At 43.3% G+C, this 24634-nt stretch overlaps 1 protein-coding gene across 1 annotated transcript; it reads right to left on the bottom strand.

The window, feature by feature from the left end:
- Positions 1-16055: 16055 nt before the first annotated feature.
- On the bottom strand, positions 16056-22634 carry hspb1 (heat shock protein, alpha-crystallin-related, 1). Its single transcript, XM_063031463.1, has 3 exons — positions 22133-22634; positions 19831-19894; positions 16056-16757 (listed from the first exon to the last, which is right to left on the bottom strand). The coding sequence occupies exons 1-3, from the start codon at positions 22617-22619 to the stop codon at positions 16568-16570; spliced, it is 741 nt and encodes a 246-aa protein (XP_062887533.1). The 5' UTR covers positions 22620-22634; the 3' UTR covers positions 16056-16567.
- Between the last annotated feature and the right edge of the window lie 2000 nt (positions 22635-24634).

Here is a 24634-nt window from a genome sequence, read left to right on the forward strand (position 1 = left end):
GAAAGCTGTCGAGATCTAAAATGTGAGGCTGAGAAACCCCGAATACCATTGCTATTAAACAGTGTAGGCGATATCTTGTAGACACCAGCCTCTTCATTTGGTCAAATGCCAAAATTGGCACTGATTTCAGAAAGCAAGCATCATTGCACACAGTTGTGGTCATCCCACTATAGGAAGGAATTTGAGGCTTTGGAGAGGGCACAGAAGAGGTTTACCAGGAGGCTGCCTAGTTTAGAGGGCATGTGCTATCACAAGAGGCTGGATAAGCTTGAGTTGTTTTCTCTGAAGTACTGGAAGCTGTGGGGAGATCGAGATTATGAGAGGCATAGACAGAGAGGACAGAGTATCTGTTTCTCAGGGTTGAAATATCTAATACCAGAGGGCATGCATTGAAGGTGAGAGGGGACAGGTTCAAGGGGGATGCGAAGGGTAAGTTTTTTACTCAGAGAGTGGTGGATGCCTGGAAAGTGCTGCCTGGTGTGGTGGTAGAAGCAAGTACATTACAGGCTTTTAAGAGATGTTTGGATAGGCACATGAATGTGAGGAAGATGGAGGAATATAAACATGGTGTAGGCAGGAGGGATTAGCGTTGGGTGATTTTGATTTGCTTTTTAGCTGGTTCGGCACAACACTGTGGGCCGAAGGGCCTGTTCCTGTGCTGTACTCTTCTATGTTCTATGTCTATGTCTAAAGTCACCATCAATGTCGACACTACAATTCCTAGAGAGGAATAACCTGTTTTTTCATGAACTGTTCATAATCATCCTTTCGACAGTAGGTTGAAAATGAATTTGAGCTGCATCTGATTGACAGTCAGCCTAAGCCATGGGCCTCCTTGAGAAAAGGGATCTGGAATTCTTCCTGCAGCCACACTTGTAGGGCTATCAGAGCATGGTCATTGGTGACATGAACAGCAGACCTCAAATAGCCCCAGTCAGCCTCAATAGTGTAGACATCAGTTATTAGTTTGTCTATGATGTTACTAAATGCTTGTTATGAAGAATAGATGGGGAAATGAGGTTTATTTTGGACAATAGTCAACTGTATGAATCATTTTTAGAAAAGCAAATGTAAGAAATGTATTATTTTAGAGCATAGCTAGCTGAAGCGATGTTTAGTTTAAACGATCAAGGTAATACAGGATATAGAATGGTAGAAGAAAGAAATTAGAAGCATTTAAAATAATAAAGGTGAAAAATGAGAAAACTTAGCTGGTCAGTTGGTGGACGAAATCTGTTTAAATGAGGAGGTACACAGTACAACTTGCTGAAGGGCATAGTTCTGTTGGACGCTTTCTATTGAGGGGAATATAGAGATGTACAGTGTAATTGTCCTGCCTAATTATTTCATTTGATCATGAACATCACCCCTATTGTTCGCTCATCAATGCCTCAGTCAATCTGACCTGTCATTTACATTGAAGTATTTACATTTTGGTATAGCATGGAATGAAACCATATTATTTCAGGCTTATGTGGTTAATGGTATTACTTTGCTTATTTAATATTAATTTGAAGTCTGTCCTAATACTATCAATAATTGCTTCCTTGTCATAATTGTCCTTTCTGATTTAGTGCACAAAGCCCTGTGCTGCAGGTGGCCGTGATCACTCTAATCTAGTGCTGAGCAGGAGGGAATCTACAATGTAGCTCTAATCGTAATTGTCAAACACATTGTGCTGCCCCCGCCCAGACAATTGGATTAAGCCTTCTGGAAAATAACAGGAGGCTTAATTTTTTGTGAAGTCAGGAGAAAGAAAGTATTAGCAGCCTCACAAAGGGCATTATCGAAGGGATCTTGAGGTGCACTTACTAGCTAAATTGCAGAACAACTTCAAAACAAAAAAATTGCCTCATTGGCTGCAATTCACTTTGGGGTTTGGAAAGGTAGATTTTCTTTCTTTACTTCAGTTAAACCAGCCAGCGCTGAAGGGAGAGTTTAGGACAGCCATTCATCACAGCTCAGCTGTAATGAGTGGCTGTCCTAAGGTTCGGAGAAAATCTGAGAAAATCTGAGAAAAATCTAAGACACAAGACGCTCTGCAGATGCTGGAAACCTTGAGTAACAATCACAAAATCCAGGAAGAACTCGGCAGGTCAGGCAGCATCTATGGAGGAAAATGAATGTTCATCATCTTGAGCTGAGACCCGTTGGGTCAGTCCTGATGTCAACCTCTTAATGTGTCTGGTCAGTAGGAGGACATCATGGCCTGTCATTTTGCATGACCATTTCATAGATTTTAAGCCTGACCCAGTACTAAATATAAGGGTGGCGCTCTACATAAATCAGCAGTTTGATAGTAGGGTGGTGGCACTAAAATCAAAGAGTTCTTTTGGTTGACGATGTAAAAATATAGCACAGCTAGTATAGCTGACAGACTCAGCCACTTGTTCAAAGTTCAACCCGTATCTTGTTCAAAGTTCAAAGTACAATTTTCATCTAAGTATGTATATATTTTACATTTTACAACCTTGTGAGTGATCTTCTTACAGGCAGCCACAAAACAAAGAAACCTGAAAGAACTCACAGAAAAAGACCGTCAAGCACCCATTGTGCAGAGAAAATAAAACAAATCATGCAAACAATAAAAGTAAGCAAATAACATTCAGAATGAAAGTGGGTCCGTAGACACGAAGCCTGGAACAGCCAGAGCAGGGTGCAGCCTGAGTTCAGCGCAGAGCTGAGTAAATATCATGGAGCCCTCAGACACAGAACCCAGAGCAGGCCGCAGCCTCAGCCTCAGTTCAGCGCAGGGCTGAGTAAACATCATGGAGCCCTCAGACACAGAATCCAGAGCAGGCCGCAGCCTCAGCCTCAGTTCAGCGCAGGGCTGAGTAAATATCATGGAGCCCTCAGACACAGAACCCAGAGCAGGCCGCAGCCTCAGCCTCAGTTCAGCGCAGGGCTGAGGAAACATCATGGAGCCCTCAGACACAGAATCCAGAGCAGGCCGCAGCCTCAGTCTCAGTTCAGCGCAGAGCTGAGTAAACATCATGGAGCCCTCAGACACAGAACCCAGAGCAGGCCGTAGCCTCAGTCTCAGTTCAGCGCAGGGCTGAGTAAACATCATGGAGCCCTCAGACACAGAGCCCAGAGCAGGCCGCAGCCTGAGTCTCAGTTCAGCACAGAGCCAAGTAAATGTCACGGAACAGTGAGCAGAACTGGCCCAACTCTTACCTCTGGTGCTGACACGCTGCCTTGTCAATTTGGCCCAGTGTTGAAATCATTCAAACATTGGGTCATTTCTCACTCTAGGACCCAGGCCCCGTTGCTTTGATATGCTCTGGGCCTTGACCCCTCTTCCACGTTTGGCCTGTACCCAGTTCTTTCCAAATCAGCCTGACATTTAGATTAATCAGCCTTGCTCTTGGTTCAGATGAACTCTTCCTAACCTCCACTCGTCCCAACTTTGCCTTGCCTCGAATCTGCTTCCACCTCACCTCGACTTCACCTCACACCCACTTGCTTCGACCCTCGACTCTGCCTTGCCTCTCCATTGCTTGCAATGATCGTTTACCAGGAATTTTGCCATAACAGGTGTTATTAATAAAGCATTTAGTTGTGTTCTTTGTTCTGTTTGCTGTCAATAGGTAGTCGCTGGGCATCACCAGTGCCATCTTAAAACAGAAGTTTAAGATGGTGCTGGTGCAGTTCCAACAACTCTTAATCAGCACCTGGAAACTCACCCTGTAGAGTCAAGTTCACAAAGCACTTAAATATTACAGCAACATTTTCTTCTATAATCGAGACTTCAGTGATAAACCCACCGCACCCCACCGCCCAAACAAGCCCCAGCATAAATGGTCACGAATGTTCAACTCTGAATAGATGCCTCCAAGGAATGTCACCGAGAACACAAAGAGAAAGAGCAGCTTATCTCCTACAAAATGGTGTTATCTCAAAACAGCAACTATATTAGCTCAGCTCATGGTTGTTGTTTAGGGTGCACTTAGCAGTTGACTTGTTCAGTGATAATGAAGAAATCCTGTTTATCAGTTTTGTGTCAATATAAACTGCTGTGAGTGGTTCTTTCCCCTCTGATTTACAACCTTCCACAAGCTCAGGACATCCCTTTGCAGTTTAGATCCAATTAAGCGCTTCTGAAATGTAATTAGTGTGCTGAACCAAATTGTACACAGGCAAGACATCCCCTTCACAAGCAATTACAATATATTACTTCCTTGTTCCAGTCCAGTATGCTGAGAGATAGATTTCCGAGAGCTCCTGCTTAGCTGTATTTGAATGATCAATCTTCAGACTCAGGGACATGAGGCTCCCACTGGCAGCAACCAAAGTACACTGAAACAGCAAGACAGTAAACTATCACAACACATAAACAATTCAGCCATTAAGGGACTAGTATTCACTATTTCCAGAAGATGTTAAATGAGAATTAACGTTACACAGGGACAAGCACTTTCGGAGCCTCTGCACCAAAAAGGAACTGATGATCTTGTAACTCTTCCTAAAGAAATGGACATCCTATCATTTCACTGGAAGCAGACCCATAATCCTACGTTGTTTACCTTCAGTGCGCAAAGCTATTGTTACGTACTCCGTAACTGGGTTGCCAAACCAGCAGAAATGGATCACTCAGTTGGAGTCTGGATTACTAGAACTAAGAAAGTTCTATTAAAGAAACAAGCAACACAGTACTCTAATCAAAAGGATAATAAATGCAACAGTTCAGCGATGATAAACACACATGTACATAGAATTAAGATAACAGGATCAATCAAGCTCTATCGTTGTCTAGGGGTAAATGACCAGTTTCAAAGTGACGCAAAGTTCAGTTCAATTTAGTTCAGTTCAGTTCGCAGACAGTGTGGGGGAAGGAGAGAGACAGCAAAACGAATGAATATTCAAACAGCTTCCACACACAGACCTTCGCAGTCAGCTTTCGTGCGAGCCCTTTGTGATGTCATCTGAGGTCACCGACCGTGACCCCTCCGTTTCCAGATACGATCGTTTCTCTGCGGTGAACCCGGCACCCAGGCAAGGGTGGACACACACCAGGTTCCCGCCGATCGTGCCTTTCGTCCCTGTGCGTCTATGGCTTGTCCTGTGACCAGCCGTCCGAAAACTTCCCACCGACTTGTGGGAGACGCACCGCTTCCAGGGTCTCATTACCTCGGGGTGTCGTGTGTGTCTTGCCTTAGCGAATCTGTCCCTTTTTATCCCCCTGCTGGGGTATCGCCTGTCCATCACTTCAAACAGTTCAGGGTTCAAAGGGGGAGCCGATCTTGACAGCTTTCCTTCCGTTACTCTCTCCCGTCCCTTCATTAACATCTCCAAATGCTGCTCCATTGTTTTCCTTATCTCTCTTTCTCCTGAAGACAGGTGGCTGACCAACTGCTGATCCCACTGCTGCCAGCACAGGACAGCTAACAGCTTAATCTATGTGTATTCTTGTCACACTATACATCAGTAAAGTGCAGTTGGAAATAGTGCCCGAATAGAATGGTCAGAGCAGAGAAAGAACAGATGAGATGAAATGTATATTTGGTTTGTCTGTTTAATTTAGAGGTTCTATGGGCTATAACAGAACTGAACTGTGAGCTGAATAAATTCTGGATAGTAATGTAAAGCTATATTCAGCACAGCACTGCCCTATCTGAAGTGTTCCTGTTAGATGTGTCACTATCTGAGGTCTTGCCCTCTCATATGGACAAATTAACTCCCAGGGCAATACTTGTAAGAGGTTCTCCCCAGTAACCTGGTTAGTATGTATTTCATGACAAACATCAAACATCAAAAGAAGTAATTGACCTGTATATTGTCACTTTAGAACATTATACATTGAACCGTACAGCACAGTATAGGCCCTTTGGCTCACAATGTCGTGCTGATCTTATAATTTACTTTAAAATCAATATATCCCTTCCCTCCAACATAACACTCCATTTTTCTATCATCCATGTGCCTCTTTATGAGTTTCTTAAACACCCTTAATATGTCTGACTCTACCACCACCCCTGGTAGGGCGTTCCATGCACCTACTACTCTCTGTGTAAATAACCTACCTCTGATATTCCCCCCTAGACTTTCCTCCAATCACCTTAAATTATGCCCCCTTATAATAACCATTTCCACCCAGGGTAAAAGTCTCTGACAATCCACTTTATCTATGCCTATGATCATCGTAAACACCTCTATCAAGTCATCTCTCATCTTCCTTCGCTCCAAAGGGAAAAGCCCTAGCTCATTCAACCTATCTTCATAAGGCATGCTCTCCAGTCCAGGCAGCATCCTGGTAAATCTCCTCTGCAGCCTCTCTAAAGCTTCTATATCCTTCCTATAATGAGATGACCGGAACTGAACACAATATTCCAAGTGTGGTCTAACTCGGGTTTTACAGAGCTGCGACATTACCACACAGCTCCTGAACTCAATCCCGGACGAATGTAGGCCAATACACCCTACACCTCAAACGTAGGGGTCCCAGAACAGATCCCTGTGGAACACCACTGCTCCCTGACCTCCAGGCAGAAAAGAGTTCATCTACAACCTCCCTCTGCCTTCTAAGAACAAGCCAATTCTGTGTCCACACTCCCAAGTTTCCCTGGATCCCATACTTCCTGACTTTCTCAATGTGCTTGCCATCGGAAAATTCATCAAATGCTTTACTAAAATCCATCTACACCACTTGCACTGCTCTACATCATCAATATGCTATGTCACATACTCAAACGTTCACTCAGATTTGTGAGGCACAACCTGCCCAGCACAAAGCCATGCTGACCACCCCTAATTAAGCTATTCTTCTCCAAATGCTTATAAATCCTGTCTCTAAGAATCTCTTCCATAATTTGCCCACCACGGAAGAAAGACTCGTTGCTCTATAATTCCCAGGGTGATCTCTATTCCCTTTCTCGAACAAAGGAAAGACATTTACCACCCACCAATCACCTGGTACTATCCTTGTGGCCAGTGAGGACACAAAGATCATTGCCAAAGGTACAGCAGTCCCTTCCCTCGCTTCCCATAGTAACATGGCATAGATCCCATCTGGCCCCTGGGACTTATCTACTTTAATGTTTTTCAAAAGTTTCAGCAGTCCTTTATCTTAATGTCAGCATGTTCTAGCATATCAGCCTGTGTTACGCTATCCCTTGCAAATTTCAAGGCCACCCCCCCACCTCACTGGTGAATACTGAAGCAAAGTATTCATGAAGGACCTTCCCTCCTTCCTCCAACTCCAGGCACATGTTTCCTCTTCAATCCCTCATGCCATGGTGTCTCCTGTTTACATCCGCCCGGGAGAGAGTTGGTGCCGGAAGGCAGTGTGGCACAGCGTCTATGCTGGTGTCCGTGCTGCGCTCTGGAGTTTGCTCCGTGGAAGACAAGCTGGGTTGCGTTCATCCGTAGACTGTTGCAGACGTGCTCTTGCCAACAACATTCCTGGGCTCAGGGACTTGGGCTACATTAATATTTCCTGTGACATAGAAACATAGAAACATAGAAAATAGGTGCAGGAGTAGGCCATTCGGCCCTTCGAGCCTGCACCGCCATTCAGTATGATCATGGCTGATTATCCAACTCAGAACCCTGTACCAGCCTTCCCTCCATTCCCCCTGATCCCTTTAGCCACAACGGCCATATCTAACTCCCTCTTAAATATTGCCAATGAACTGGCCTCAATTGTTTCCTGTGGCAGAGAATTGCACAGATTTACCACTCTCTGTGTGAAGAAGTTCTTCCTAATCTCGGTCCTAAAAGGCTTCCCCTTTATCTTCAAACTGTGACCCCTCGTTCTGGACTTCTCCAACATCAGGAACAATCTTCCTGCATCTAGCCTGTCCAATTCTTTTAGGATTTTATACGCTTCAGTAAGTTCCCCCCTCAATCTTCTAAATTCCAACGAGTATAAGCCTAGTTGATCCAGTCTTTCATCATATGAAAGTCCTGCCATCCCAGGAATCAATCTGGTGAACCTTCTTTGTACTCCCTCTATGGCAAAGATGTCTTCCCTCAGATTAGGGGACCAAAACTGCACACAATACTCCAGGTGTGGTCTCACCAAGGCCTTGTACAACTGCAGTAGTACCTCCCTGCTCCTGTACTCAAATCCTCTTGCTATAAATGCCAGCATACCATTCGCCTTTTTCACCACCTGCTGTACTTGCATGCCCACTTTCAATGACTGGTGTATGCTCACACCCAGGTCTCGTTGCACCTCCCCTTTTCCTAATCGGCAACCATTCAGATAATAATCTGTTTTCCTGTTTTTGCCACCAAAGTGGATAACCTCACATTTATCCACATTAAATTGCATCTGCCATGAATTTGCCCACTCACTTAACCTATCCAAGTCATCCTGCATCCTCTTAGCATCTTCCTCACAGCTAACACTGACGCCCAGCTTTGTGTCATCCGCAAACTTGGAGATGCTGCATTTAATTCCCTCATCTAAATCAGTAGGATGATTATTTTATCTTATATGTGCTCTGTGTGCCTCGTGTTATGTATATCTGTTGGTGCTGTGTCTTACACCTTGGTCCTAGTGGAATGCTGCTTTGTTTGGCAGCATTCATGGGTATTCACGTGTGCTTGAATAACAAATAAACTTGATCCTCTCCACATCCACACTATCTAGGCCTTTCTCTATTCAATAGATTTCAATGAGATCCCCCATTCTTCCAAACTCTAGGGAGTACAGGCCCTGACCATCAAATACTCTTCATGCATTAACCCTTTCATTCCATGATCATTCTCATGAACCTGCTTTGGACCTCTCCAAAGCCAGCAAGTACTTCCTTAGGTAAGGGACCCTAAACTGTTCTGTGTGGTATGACCAAGTACGATGTCCTCCAAGGTTACCCTAAGTGGAAAGGGAAAATGAACCTGGTATTGCTAAATTAATAAATAAAATTAAACAAAATATTTCTGTAGCCCTGATGCAAATAAGCAAGCTGTTTTATTTCATAGGTAACATACTCATGCAAAGTAAATGTAAGAAATTGTAGTTACTCAACTCAATTCCACCCCCTTCAAAAATATGAAAATTTAATAAATCATAATGAAGGTTAATTTGCTTTTCATAGCAAGTCTTCCTTCAGATTTTTGAGAACAATGACTAAACTGTCACTTTTTTATGCATCAGCTTCAGTTCTACATCTTACCAGAAAATGTTTGATATCACCTGCCCTCTCCTGTCTTTTATGTTACACAAGTTTCAAGGAGAAGAGGATTGCGTCTGTAATGTTTTGCCCAGGTAGTTGATGGAAAGCCAGTCAAAACCCAAATCATTACCTTGGGATTAAATCCTGAACACATTTTGTGAAGAGTTCACAGAAAGAATTTATCTTCAACCATGGGCATGAATCTTTGGTTGGCACAACGATCAATAGACCATGGAAGTTGGCAGAGTGGAGCGAAAGGAGAAAACATACAATAAATCCTCGTTGGTTCTCCTTAGGTTTGGCTACCAGTTCGTCCAAACTGACTTGTCTGGTGTTAAGCATCTGCATCTGTGCTCTCTTTAAACTGTGCAAATCAGTTTGACCAACTCAGTATCAGGATCTCAAAGAAAGTATGTCTTAACACCCCATAAACACAAAATATTCAGCAAATGCTGAAAATCTTGAGGAACACACGCAAAATACTGGAGGAAGTCAGGCAGCATCTAAGGAGGGAATAAACATTTGATGTTTCAGGTTGAGACCCTTCGTCAGGACTGGAAAAGAAGGAGGAAGAAGCCAGAATAAGAAGGTGGTGGGAGGGGTAGTAGTGCACACTGCCAGGTAATAGATGAGACCACCCTTTTTCCTCTCATGTCCATTGCTTCTCTCTGGTTCCCCTCCAACATCCCTTTCTTCCATAGCCCACTGTCCTCTCCTATTAGATTACTTCAGCTTCGCCCTTTACCTCTTCCATCTCTCCCATCCCAGCTTCTTACTTCATTGACACTTCCCCGCCCATTCACTTTCCTCCTCACCTGGTCTCAACTTTTACTACGGTTAAAAATTGCCTGAATGCACAACTTGTGTATAATAATTCCACACCGGGAGAACGTCCCAGGAAATTAAATATATAACTGGACAAGTTACGTATGAATATTTACCTGCTACATGTGTCTGTATTTTTTCAATTTGAACCTGTATCTGAATTTTGGATACACCTGCTCATCTGCTATAGATGCACGCATATATGTGAGCATGTTTACATGTCTGTGCATGTCAGTGTTTTGTGTGTGCATGAGATGCTGCTTGCTAAAGACTTGTTGGGGAGAAAGCTCTGGATATATAATAGATAGTTGCAGATGGTAGATTTGAAGGTGTGCTTTGTACTTGGGCTTTTAGATGAGTTCAGGCATTCAAGATTTCCAAAATTCCCATCTCAATCTTGAATTTAACATTAATCATCATTTAATATTAATTGTGAAGTAACCTATTTTTTAAGAGGTAGGAATATTTTGTATTCTAACTCTGCTTTTCAAGGATTGGTTACATCACTTGATCCTGTATTGCGTCAGTACTTGAAAGAAAGCAATTAAAAAGTTTTCAAGAGTAAATTCTGGCCTGGTGAAATGAGTAATTTCTCGACAGCTCTGCACCCAGTAAAATATGCCAGGTGGAATATCACTGCTTGTGCTTTCAGGGTAGAATCCTGCGTCTCACCTTTGCAGATTCCACAAGGACTTCTTGCATTGTGCTCTTGGCGCAAACAATGGCAGCAGTTGGGAACAGAGCCCTCCCACGTCAAAGCAGCTGTCAGCACAAAGGCTTTTAGCACCTGCTCTATCCAGTTGATTTCAAGGACTTGGCTTTTAGGTTGACTTTTAATCATATGATGCTTCTGAGTGGATAATGAAAAAGTTGAAAGAAGCCTGATTGGCTGCTGTGCTCTGACCACATCTGTCGCCATGGCAACTAGATCTTACATTGACTGCCCCTAGGTCGATGTTTTTCTCGTACAAATTGATTCTAGAAAAACATTAACCCTATGAAGTCTTTTCTTTATTCATCTCTATTTACATGGTTGGAGTTTTACATAGGATTACTTAAGATTTGCACAAAGAAATAGACCGTTTATTCACCAATACATGCTTGTACATGCAGAACACACGTCTCAATTCACCTAATATCACCATGATAAACACGAGGATTTCTACAGATGCCGGTAATCCAAAGAAACACACACAATATGCTGGAGGAACTCAGCAGGCTAGGCAGCATCAATAGAGAAGAATAAATGTTTTGGGCCAAGACTCTTCTTCAGGATTGAGAAGGAAGGGGAAGATACCAGAATAAAAAGGTGGGGGCGGTGTGGAAAGAGATTAGCTGGAAGATGATAGGTGAAGCCAGGTGGGTGGCAAAGGTCAAGGGCTAGAAACGAAAGCATCTGATAGGAGAACAGAGTGGACCATAGGAGAAAGGGAGAAAAGAGGGGACCCAGGGGGAAGTAGTAGGCAGGTGAGAAGAAGTAAAAGATCAGAGTGGGGAGTAGAGGAAGAGATTTGGAATTAGTGTACCAAAAAGAGAAACCAATACTCATGCCATCAGGTTGGAGGGTACCCAAGTGGAATATAAAGTGCTCCACCAACAGTGGCCTCATCTTGGCACAAAAGGAGGCCATGGATCGACACGATGGAGTGGGAATAGGAATATGAATTAAAATGTTTGACCAGCTGGAAGTCTCACTTGTGACAAATGGTGCAGAGGTGCTCACCGAAGCAGTTCCCAGTTGACAGCTCTCACCAATGTAGAGGAGGCCACATCAGGAGCACCGGACATGGTAGACGACACCAGCAGATTCACAGGTGAAGTGTTGCCTCACCTGGAAGGACTGTTTGGGGCCCTGAATGAAGGTGAGGGAGGAGGTGTATGGAAAGAACCAGTTCCTTCTGTTCCTATTTCTTTACAACTCCCCATGTTACCGCACAAATACACATAGTATTCAATGGAAAGAGGTAAATTTGATATAAAATTGAGACACATGAGACTGCAGATGTTAGAAATTTGGAGCAACAAATAAGATACTGGTGGAACTAGAAGAGTCAGGCAGCATCTTGAAGCAGAAAAGTTGTTTCCACTGGTGGAGTGGCAGGAAAGTTGTTTACACTGGTAGGTGAGACTAGAACTAGGGGATATAGCCTCAAGATTCAGGGGAGTAGATATAGAACGGAGATAAGGAGGAACTGCTTTTCCAAGACAGCGGTGAATCTGTGGAATTCTCTGCCCAATGAAGCAGTGGAGGCTACCTCAGTAAATATATTTAAGACAGGGTTGGATAGATTTTTGCATTGTAGGGGAATTAAGGGTTATGGGGAAAAGGCAGGTAGGTGGAGATGAGTCCATGGCCAGATCAGCCATGATCTTATTGAATGGCAGAGCAGGCTCGACGGGCCAGATTGCCTACTCCTGTTCCTATGTTCTTATCTGTGGAGGGACATGGACTGTGAATGCTGAGACCCTTCATCTGGACATAAAGATAAACAGGAGGTAGCCAGTGCAAAAAGGTGAGGAGAAGGGGTGGAGCAAGAGCTGACAAGTGATAGGTGGATCCAGGTGAGGAAGAGCAGGAAAATGTGAAGGGCAGAGTAGAAATAACGACAGGGAAGGCTGAGAAGTGATAGGTGGAGGCAACCAAGATGGCATCGGATAGGAGGGGAGCTGGGTCATGGAACAAAGAAGTCGGCAGATGAGACCTGTGGGGAAGGGCCCACTGGGAAGAGTGTGTGGTTCATGGGGAGAGGAGGGAAAACTTGGAAAGAAACAGAGTGATGAAGGGCTGGGTGGCTGTAGAAGGGGAGAGAAAACCGGTGCAGGAGATAAAGCAAAGGTTAACAGAGTATGAGACTTCTACTAACTGCAGAACAATAGTGCGGGTACAGGAAAAGCTGTAATCCTGAATGAGCAGGTTCAAGCCCCAGAGACCCATGGCCACAGAAAGCTGTGAATCTCCAAACCCCCTCAGTCACTGGAATCCACAATGTTAGACAGACCTCCTACTGGAGCATCATGCCTGTGTTACGGTGATGACGTGATGGTGTGACCTCAGTCTTCAGACAGCCATCAGTCTCTGTATTCACATGAAGATGGCAGGTAATTTTAGAAATTGACTCTATCAAGCTCCCAGAAGTATTGCACAGGTTTTCTAGCAGACTGGCCAGTGCCCTGTGTATCTCAATGCTTATTAACTCTGTGTCTGTCCACTGCTCGGTATGGCACAGTTACACAACATGGAAACAGGCCCTTCAGCCCATTGACTCCATGCCATCAAGCACCCATTTTACACAAACCTCTTTCTTTTATTATTCTCCTTGCATTATCATCACCTACCCCAGATTTTACTACTCAACACTCAGCCACTAAAAATGACAACGCAGGAGGATAGGGTAATGAATCACTTTCGAGAACAAACCCTTCTCGTTACTAGCACTGAGGAGGAAGTAGAGGAGCCTCAATGATTTAGGAGTAGCTTTGCTGCCATCAGATTTCTGAGCAGTCCATGAACCCAAGAATGACACTTCTCTTTGGAGCAAAGGAGAGCGAGAGATGACTTAATGGAGGTGTGTAAGATTATCAGAGGCACAGATAGAATGGACAGTCAGTGCCTTTTCCCCAGGCTAGCAATATCAGAGGATATCCAATTAAGGTGAGTGAAGAGAGGTTTACAGGGTATGTAAGAGATAGGATTTTTACACAGAGAATGAGTGGTGGGTTTTAGGGCATATTCTGGACTTGGGGTATATAGCAAAATATTAACTTCAGTAACCAATCTTTAGACTTGAACATGGACTGTAGAATAAATTTAAAATGCTGCCCTAGACAATAAGTTCCTAGAGCTGTGAACAGCAGTTAATTGAAAAAGCTGACAATGCTGATTAACATTCATTTTGGGTGTCTGGAGTGTGGGTGTAAAGAAGGAGGTGTGAAAGTTATATGTAATTCAAAGGAAGCATTGTAGATACATTGTAAATATAGAATTGTCCTTTGTTCTTTAGCACATAAAATATCATGCAGCATTAGGTCAAGCAGGCCTCTCCTCCAAAAGGGTCTCGATATGATGTCTGCTACTCATTTATGTTGAATCTGTATCCACTAGCTTCAGTCTTTCTCCCTTCAATGACTTTGTTCACATACAACAGTGAGTGCCTGGAATGCATTGCTCAAGCTGATGGTAGCGGCCGATACAATAGGGATATTTAGGAGACCTTTAGATAGGCACAAGGATGTAAGAAAAATGGAGTTTTATGGGCTATGTAGGAAGGAAGGGTTGAATCGATCATGAAGTTGACTGATATAGATCAGCTTGTACTGTGCCATAATGTTCTATGTTCATTATTCCTCTTCGTGCACTATTTATTTTGTAATTTATAGTCTTTTTTTTTGTATTTGCACTGTCCTGCTGCTGCCAGACAAGAAATTTTATCATATATAAGTGATGATAAACCTAATTCTGATTTTGAAAAAGGTGCACAATTTGATTGCCTTCAGGGGCAGGGCCATTGAGGTTGAGAGTTGGGACATCCTGTTGCAAATGTACAAGGCAATGGTTAGAGCTCATCATAATATTGTGTGCATTTCTGGTCACCACAACATAGAAAAGATGTTGTAGCACTAGAAAGATTGCATTCGAGGTTCACTAGGATGTTGACTAGAATGGAGGGCTCTAGTTATGAGGAGAGATAAGATAGACTCAAATTGTTCTCATAGGAGGATGAGGGGTGACCTCACAGAGGTTTATTAAATTATGAGCTGAACAGATAGGGAAGATAATCACAATCTTTTTTTTCAGGGTAGCGTGTCTAAAATTAAATGTTTGAAAGAAACTACAGTGGGGGGGATCAGACGCAAGTTCTTTACGGGGAGTGGTGGGTGCATAGGATGCCCTGCCAGGGGTGGTGGTAGCAGAAAATACATTAGGAGCATTTAAGAAACTCCTAGATAGGGATATAAATGGTAGAAAATATGGGGGGTTATGTAGGAGAGAAGGGTTAAGTTGATCTTAGATTAGGTGAAAACTCAGCACAATATTATGGGCCCAATGGCCTGTACGGTGCTATAATGTTCTACGTAAGCTTAAAGTGAGAGGGGAAGGAATTAAAGGGGATCAGAGGCCATGTTTTTCACTCAGAGGGAACTGGGTATATGGAACAAGCTGCCAGGGAAGGTGGCATAGACAGGTACCATTTATAAAGCATTTGGACAAGTGCGTGTTTAGCAAAGGAATAGAGGGATATATGCTAAATGCATGATAACGGGATTTTGTCGATATATATCTCTATTGGCATAGATGAAGTCAGATGAATCAGGCTGAAGGACCTGTTTCTGTGCTTTACATCTTTATGGTCTACAAACGGGCAAAGTACAATGGCAAATTAACTTTGCAATGACAAAGTACTTGGGTTTCAGGAGGAAATTGGAGCAAATCCATATGGTCACAGGGGAACCACACATAAACTTCAAAAAGGCATAATCAGAGGTCACGTTTGGACCTAGGTTGCTGGAATCATGAGGCAGCAGCATTACCTAATAAGGCAGAATGTCATCCTCTGATCTCCATCACCCACAGAAGTTGTACCAACTTACGCCCCAGAGCAACACATGAGCTCTGCTTTGCCTCTAACCTGTCATCTCATTCTTGATGACTCATTATCTATGGATCTGACCTTAAAACAAACTTCTAGAGACCAGGTTTTGAAGGAATGTTAACCAGCTCAATCTTGTGTTAACCCTTCTGACTATGCCAATGTTGGTAGTTATGTAAATTCTGGCAACAGTAGGGACATTCATGATGGAAATATTACCCTTTTAATTACAGGATTGCTGCAGTTGATGCAACTCAAGATATTGCTAGTTGCACTTTGGAACAACTTTGTGTCAAACACTGGAAGAGAAACCCACTTGATTCAGAAGGAAGAGAATGAAATAGCTTGAAATAGAAAACTAAAAGAAAGAAAAAAAAGCAAGAAATTGTCCAGAGTTCAGTTGGTCTCTGAATATTAGCTTAGTGCTTCTATGATAGATTTCCCTTTCAGATGGGAATAGTTCTTAGAACAGTCACAGATAAAATTATTAACTATATCAAATATTGTACTAACACAATAATTGCTTTTTCTTCACCATTCATTTTATTAATAAAGTTTAATGCTGATTCAAAAAATATCTTTGTTAACAGATTTATATGATTATACCAAAGCAAAAAAATACACAAGTGCTGCAAGGAAACCTTGAATGTGCAGAGTGAGTGTGATCAAAAACCACTGCCTGTTAAGGAGTTGCGAAATTATTCAGAGCTTCTAAGGCACTTGAAAGAAAAGAATTGTCTCTGGTGTCATAAAGTTTATGATTTTAAATTTGAATAATTGCGTCTTTTTGCTAAAGTTGAAGATTTAAACAGAATATATCTTATAATCTGACTAGTAAGTATGACTAGCTCAAAGCCAGTTAATTGTATGGGGGTTAGCTTGTGGTAATGATTATCTATTGTGGCATTACTCTGGTATTCTGGGTAGCTTTTTTAGCATTGTACTGATAACTTTGGATCTGGTCAGCCTATCAGTGTGTTCTGGTTAATTTGAACTGCCCTGCTACGAGTGCATACTTCTTTGCTACCCCAGTCACTTCTTTGTTGCTTCATTTGCCTTCTTTGAATCTGGTACTCCAATCTGGGCTGTAGACTCGTAGGTAATTGGGATGGTGACCTCGGAAGACTGCAGAGCGGGCTTGGCCAGTGGTGCTTCCACTGTCAGCACACCAGTGGGTGCCAGTGTTGAAGAAACTACAGCAGCATCAATGCCTTGTGGGAGGCTGAAATGGAAAGGAAAGAAAGATTAGACAGAAAAATGGCACCAATGGACAGAAACATAGATTGAACTCAGTGAAAAACATTCAGGTGTTAAAATCATATTTTGAATAAGGTGTCATTTGGTTCTAATCATTTTTTGTTAGGAGCCGTGTCATGACATAGGCGATCGTGGTCTTTCCATGACCATGATTGTCCTTGGCAAATTATTCTACAGAAGTGGTTTGCCATTGCCTTCTTCTGGGCAGTGTCTTTACAAGGCAGATGACCCCTCTTCCCAGCCATTATCAATACTCTTCAGAAATTGTCTGCCTGGCATCAGTGGTTGCATAACCAGGACTTGTCATATGCACCATCTGCTCATACGACCATCCACCACCTGCTCCCATGGCTTCATGTGACCCCGATTGCGGGGGAGGGTGGGGAACAGAGGGTAAGTAAATGCTACACTTTGCCCAAGGGTGACCTTTTTTTTATTCTAATAGCTAAACCTTTAAGACAATTTTTAAGCTCTCCTTAATGTTCAAGACTCTGTGTAGACATTACCATTCTGATGATTATGGATTAGAGTGGACTCCATTCCTACATATAAATATCTACTCTCGTGAGCCAAAAGGGAATCTCTGGTGAAATAAAACTATGTCACAACTATTTCATGAAAAAAAAAATCAAGCAACAAAACAAGTATTCTTTATTGTAAATTATGGACCTTCCATATTGAGTAGCATAATTGTTTGGAGGAATCCATAACAAAGATGTTCTGGCCATCTCATCAACTGACCCGCATCCACAGATTGATGGGACAGTTCACACAGTTGTAAACAAAGTTTGAGAGAAATGTTTCTGGCAAACACCCCAAACCCAACATTCACACCTCCAGCTTCCAAAAGGTTGGCTTTGTTCCTGAAGCAACTGCAAAATATCTGGGATAGCCTAGTGGCGTAGTGGTTGACATAAAGGTCGCTCCAACTCCAGCAACCCGGGTTCAATTCTCAACGCTGCCTGTAAGAAGATTGTATGTTCCTCCATCAACGCGTGGGTTTCCTCCAGAAGCTCCGGTTTCCTCACACACTCAAAACGGCGCTTGAGTTAGTAGGCTAACTGGTCATGTGGGTGTAATTGGGCTGGAAGAGCCTGTTACTCTGCTGTATCTCAAAATTAAGCAAACAGAATAGAGGAAGTGGATGTAAATCTTAAAATGGAATTGGGGCACAAATGAATGAGTAAAGTCGAAATGAACAGGACACATCGGGCTGAGCAATAATACTCTTCCCCAAACAGAAATGGAAGCACTTATTTTCAATGGCTGTTTAGAGAACAGCTTGTGGAGGTCACTTCAAAGACCAGTAATTAGAAGGTCTGCATCCAGTTCCAATAAAGACATAACTGCTGGAATGAAAATTGACTATGGATTCCCACTTCAAATAAAAGATGTATCGGCCCACTTTGAGGTTTAGAAATCAAATAGTGCTTGGCCTGAAGTAGTGCAGAGGGTTTATTTGATTAGTAATGCAGCCACCCCTGTCACAGGAGGTTTGACTTTACAGCAGAGGTTAGAAAGCAAGGCATGAACCATGCTTTGAAATCTGAAATAAGTGCTACATGTATGTGTAAGTTTACATCCACAAGAGTTTTCATAGTTAAGGCTCTACACATAGACAAGTTTACATGTGGTCCTGATTTTAAATAATACAGACAATACCCTGAAATGGGAATGGAATTTTAAATTTGGCTTGCAAAGTTTCTTTTTTGGCAAAACTCCAAAATGCATGGGAATCTAGTGATCAGAAGTGACTTAATGTTTTCAGGATAAACATAACATAGTAATTTCCATTTGTTAACACCCTGGATTCTGAAGACCTATGATTTTAGCTTGAACTGAAAGTGTAACTGCTGAAAAGCCATGTTTATTGAGAAACTTAAGTGGGACTGTGGGTGAGTTTTAAGTTCACAGTGGTCTAAAGTCATCTGGTAATAAAGGATATTGGAATGACACGATCAAAAAGACCATCGGTTTAAAGAATCTCTTGTTTAGCTGGAGGGAGTATGACAGCAGGTCCAATTGAAAGTTCGGGTCAGTTACAGCATCTAAGGCAATGGGGTGGGGTAGGATGGGCAGTCAGTGGTAACAGAATCTGTGGCCAGGATGTGGGAGTGTATGTTTAGGTGGTCATGGGTTAGATATTAATTGTGGAGATGATGAGCATACATTGGTAATGAGATGCTAGTCAGATGCTGGACGCAGATATTTAGTAATCATTGGGTCAGCTTTGTTGCACAGGTTGGCATGTTGGTGTTTGTGGCTTAAGTAAGGTGAGCTTAGGAGTGTGGCAGAGTACAATAAAAAAGAGTAAGAAATTTAATAGACACCCATAATAATTCAATTCCCTATCTACCCTTCAAGTCAAGAAGAAGCAGTCCTATAACTTGGCAAACAAGAGAAAATCTGCAGATAACACACATAAAAATTGCTGGTGAACACAGCAGGCCAGGCAGCATCTATAGGAAAGGTACAGTCGACGTTTCGGGCTGAGACCCTTCGTCACGACTGGAGAAAGAATCTGCAGATGCTGGAAATCCGAGCAACACATATAAAATGCTTGAGGAACTCAGCAGGCCAAGCAGCAACCATGGAAAACAAGCTCAGTTGACAATTCCGGCTGAAACCCTTTGGCAGGACTGGAGAAAAGAAAGCTGAGGAGTAGATTTGGAAGGATGGGGAGGGGAGAGAGAAACACCAGGTTATTGGTGAAACCTGGAGGGGGAGGGATGAAGCAAAGAGCTAGGAAGTTGATTGGTGAAAGAGACAGAAGGCCATGGAAGAAAAAAAGTGGGGTGGAAGCACAAGAGGGACGCAATGGGTGGGCAAGGAGATAACATGAGAGAGGGAAAAGGGGATGGGAAATGGTGAGGGGGGGGTGGGTAGGCATTACTGGAAGTTTGAGAAATTGATGTTCATACCACCAGGTTGGAGGCTACCCAAATGAAATATAAGGTGTGGTTCCCAAACTTCCCAAGACTTAGCATATAACTTGGCATATGTTTATAATAAAATGATGTATAAAAGCATTTACTTACAGATATTTTCGAGTGAAACACCTTGAAATAAAACCGTGTTCATCTTGTCTTTCCTCATGTTTGCCTATGAAGGATAATTATTGAACCAATATTAATAATATAAAATCTTCAATTATAGAGCATAATTTTAGCATGCCAGATATTCTGTGATACTGTTGATACCCACTTAGGTAATTATCAGCAATCACCTGTTCATTAATTGTTATGTGGATGAAGACCTCACTTCAAGAATGATGGATGCAAATGCAATAAATTCCCGCATATTCACTTAACTTCATAACTTCCAGAACGAAACTACATTTCAGTTTCAGGAAAAAAAAAACATTTTTGCTGTGCCTTTTGACACTGAAGAAAAAATCATTACTGGAACTCAATATTGCAGAATTCAAGCATAACACCTTTACTCCAGGGACCAATGTCTAGGAAAGGTAATGTGCTCAGAGCAGTGATGCTCCAATCCCACGGTCTCTAGTGCAGACAATCCTCAAACCCTATAATGTGCAGGATATAAACTATAAGCCTGGGAACCTGTCCATCACTCAGAAAATTTGGTCGGTCTGTGCATACAAAGTGATGCAGTCAGGCAAATCCAAATGTTTTCATGAAAGTCTTCAATAGTGGCACTCTCACTATTGAGTCAGAAGGTTGTGAGTTTGTGACCTAATCCAGAGTAAAAGCCTCTGTTAAAACATCAGTGCTGTTGTGATGAGTCACTGTTTTGAAGGAGTTGCCCATTCTTCTCTCTCCAATGGACACAAAATATCTCAGGACACCTCGCAGGCAATGTCCAGCAATTCCATCTAACGTTCTTGTTAATGTTCATTGACTTATTTAGGATGGATTATCTGGACACCTTTGTACCTGAGAGATCTTGATCTGTGTGGTTATTCTGTTGCATTTGGCTTTTGGGTTTGTGTGAAATTGTAAATTTTAGAGTTAAACAGTACAGAAACATGACCTTTGGCCCAGCTCATCCATGCCACCATGTCCCAACCCAAGCTAAGCCCATTTGCCTATGTTTGTCCCAAAATGTCTCGTAAACATTGTCAGTGAACCCACCTCTACTATTTCCTCTGGTAGCTCATTCCATGTACTAATATGGCTCATATTAGAGACTCTGTGCTGTTAAGAAATCCACACAGCTACCCCTTGTCTATCGTGAGATGTATTATCAACAAACTTATTCCATGTCATATTTCACCATTTCATTTACTTATCACCTGGGGAAGGAATCACTGAGAAATCACTGGAGTTAAAGACATGAAAGAAAACATGCATTTATATTGCACCCTAGCCTACCTTAAGACATCCCAATATGCTTTACAGCCTTATTGAAGTCACTTCACCATTATTAAATGAAGTCCAGCATCTACAGTGACCAGTGAATGATTCTGCATTCTACTTATCTCTTATGTACTGCACACATTGCTCCCCCTGGTTGGAATCAATACTAGAATCATCTGAGGAGAGGTGTTGATGTTGTGCTCTGCAACTCCTCACAATCTGAAAGGACCTTACAATCAATTTAATTATTTTGACGAAAATAAAGAAAACCAACAAATGTTGTAAGACTGAGATCAAAACAGAAAATGCTGGAAGAACTCAGCAGGCCAGGCAGTATGGTGTTGTTGACATGAAGGGAAATATTGGTGTATTGGGAGCAGTGAAAGCAGGACTGGGAGGAAACTGAGTGACTACACCCTGCAGTGGTAGGAGTCTGGAGATCACTGCCAAAGAGGATGACGCAGTCTGGGTCTTGGGACAGTGAAAGGGAGTGAGGGAGGTGTTGGAAGTTTTAGCTTTCTTTACGAATTTCTGCTCAGTATTCAGCAAAGGCACTTATGAGAACATTTCTTTTTTCTTGTGGATACAAGCCAAACAGCAAGATAACTATCACAGCGCCTGTAACGAATGTGGCAAGAATTTGCTTCAATCATCTGGACCCCTAACTTTTTAGAATCAGAATCAGGTCTATTATCTCTGGCATATGTCGTGAGATGTGCTCTCCTGTGGTGGCAGGACGGTGCAAGTCACACAAAACAGAAACTCCAAACACGAGAAAATCTGCAGATGCTTTTAACCCAAAGCAATACACACAAAATGAGATGGGATCTCATCAAGTCAGGCAGCATCTATGGAAAAGAGTGAATAGTCGACGTTTCGGGCGGAGACACATCTTGAGGACAGTGTGAAAAACTACTGTGTGACAATACAAACAAATAGCGCAAAAGAGGAATAGCGATTTAGAAATCCTAACTAACTCGCATTAAAGTTTCCCCCACTCTTTGTCCCCGTTGCTCACCGTGGATCTCTACATAGCCATCCTTGGTTTTGACGGTGATCTCTTCAGGGGCGAAATGGTTGACATCCAAGCTAACCTTCCACTTGTCAGAAGTGACCTTGATTTCCGAGATGCCGGTGCTCTGTTGGCGGTTGAGGGCGGCAGCGGAGGCGGTGGCTTGGTCGGCCGTTTCCGTAGCCCCAGCTGCGGCCGGGGCGCGGACGCTGGGCGGGAGAAGGGGGCGCAGGTAACCCGGCCACTCGGACACCCAGTCGTAGGGCAGAGTCGGCGGCATGCCAAAGAACTGGTCGAAGAGCCGGCTCGGGTAATGCCAGTCCCGAAAAGGTTCCCAGCTGGGGCTGCGCAGGAAACTGAAGGGGATCCGCCGCTCGGACATCCCGGGAGGGAGAGGTAGGCGCAACGTGGGGAAGACTGGTTGGGAGGCGTGCTCGGCGCTGCACAGAGTGCGACCGGACTCTTGGATTCTTATATCTGCTGGATCGTCCATATATGGAACGGGTGTCCCATTATAGGGGAACAGTCACCATTGCGGAATGTAACAGTCTTCTAGAGCATTCCCAGTGAGAAGTCGCCAACCTGCTCTTTAATTGTGTGGGAAGGGAGGGGGAGAATGGATAATCAAGCGTGCCTTTCACTTGCGCAGTGTACTATTTTTAAATAAACCCCTGTGCTTCTTGTATAAATGCTGCCCCGTAATTTTTGGATCTGTTATACTATCTATTTTCATTTCCCCTCCCCTGAGGTGGGAACCAGGCATTGCAGATGCTGAAATCTTGATCAGAAATGGAGCTGCTGGAGGAGCGGGGTCGTGATCTGAAAGGTCGTTTGTCCATTTCTGTCCAGCAGTGCCTGTGTGCTTCCCGCCCCCACGGTGCTGCTTATGGTTCCTGTGGCCTCAGTGTTTGTTCGCTTCCTTATTATTTGGCTTCGCCTACCAAGCACCATTGCCACCCTACCCCCCCTCCAACGCCTCCTCCATCACTGCGCCAGTCTTTGCCCGGATTCTGAGCTTGGAAATGAAAATTGCAGAAATCCTAAATACTACGAGAAAATGCTGGAAACTTTCAGCTAGTCAATAAGAGTTCTTCATCTTGGCCGTCCCTATCCTACTTCTGATAAGAGTTCTTCAGCGTGTTTTGGGGATCTGGGCGGGGGCAGTGAACAGCGCCGACAGCCGAATTGCTCTTGAGAAAGTATGGGCGAGCCACGGCCTCCAGCCGTTAGCCGCAACGGCTGCAGCTCTTCATCCTCGCAATGATGTTGGAATTGGACCTAGCTATGATGATAGACTTCCAAGTTAGAGTGCTGTGTAACTTCACATAGAAAATAGAGGTTAGAGGAACCTGTTCAGCCCCTCACCGTATTCCTTGCCGATTATTCTAATTCAGTACCCTCAAGTTCAAGGCGCACCATACATGAATACTCATGAATACAGCCAAACGAAACAGCGTTACTCCGAGCCCAAAGTGCAGGACCAACAGTCATACACCGCACAAAGCACCTATGGTATATATAAGATATAAGTAAAATACAGTCACATACAAACAAAATGGCCCTAGTACCTTAGATCATGAACGTGGCAGCACAGAACAGAGAAATCTACAGCACGTTACAGGCCTTTCGGCCCACAATGTTGTGCCGACAATGTAACCTACTGTAGAAACCGTCTAGAATTACCCTACCACATAGCACTTTAATTTTCTAGGCTCCATGCGCCTATCTAAGAGTCCCTTAAAAGACCCTATTATATATCCCTCCACCACCATTACTGGTGGAGCATTCCACACGCCCACTACTCTCTGTGAAAAACTTAGCCCTGATATCCCCTCTCTACCTATTTCCAAGCACGTTAAAACTATGTCCCCTCATGTTAGCCATTTCAGCCCTGGGACAAAGCCTCTGGTTATCCACATGACCAATGCCTCTCATCATCTTATACACCTCTATCAGGTTACATCTCATCCTCCGTCGCTCCAAGGAGAAAAGGTCATGTTCACTCAACCTATTCTCATAAGACTTGCTCTCTAATCCAGGCAACATCTTTGTAAATCTCCTCTGCACCCTTTATAGTATCCACATCCTTCCTGTAGTGAGGTGACCAGAACTGAGCACAGTACTCCAAGTGTGGTCTGACCAAGGTCTGTAACATTACCTCATAGCTCTTGAACTCAATCCCAGTTTGATGAATGCCAGCACACCGTATGCCTTCTTAACAACATTGTCAAGCTGCACAGCAGTTTTGAGTGTCCAATGGACATGAACCCCAAGATTCCTCTGATCCTTCACACTGCCAAGAGTCTGACCTTTAATACTATATTCTGTCTTCAAATTTGGCCTACCAAAATGAACCACTTCACACTTATCTGGGTTGAATTCCATCTGCCACTTCTCAGCCCAGTTCTGCATACTATCGATGTCCTTCTGTGACCTCTGACAATCCTCCAGACTGTCCACAACACCCCTAACTTTTGTGTCATCAGCAAACTTACTAACTCACCCTTC

Source organism: Mobula hypostoma, chromosome 23 (assembly GCF_963921235.1).
Source record: "Mobula hypostoma chromosome 23, sMobHyp1.1, whole genome shotgun sequence".
In the NCBI taxonomy this organism is placed as follows: Eukaryota; Metazoa; Chordata; class Chondrichthyes; order Myliobatiformes; family Myliobatidae; genus Mobula; species Mobula hypostoma.

Coding starts and splice junctions, on each gene's coding strand:
- hspb1 (XM_063031463.1), bottom strand. CDS start 22,619: ATGGACGATCCAGCAGATATAAGAATCCAAGAGTCCGGTCGCACTCTG. Junction 19,895..22,132: donor TGGCTATGTAGAGATCCACG/GTGAGCAACGGG, acceptor TATCCTTCATAG/GCAAACATGAGGAAAGACAA. Junction 16,758..19,830: donor TGTTTCACTCGAAAATATCT/GTAAGTAAATGC, acceptor TTTCCATTTCAG/CCTCCCACAAGGCATTGATG.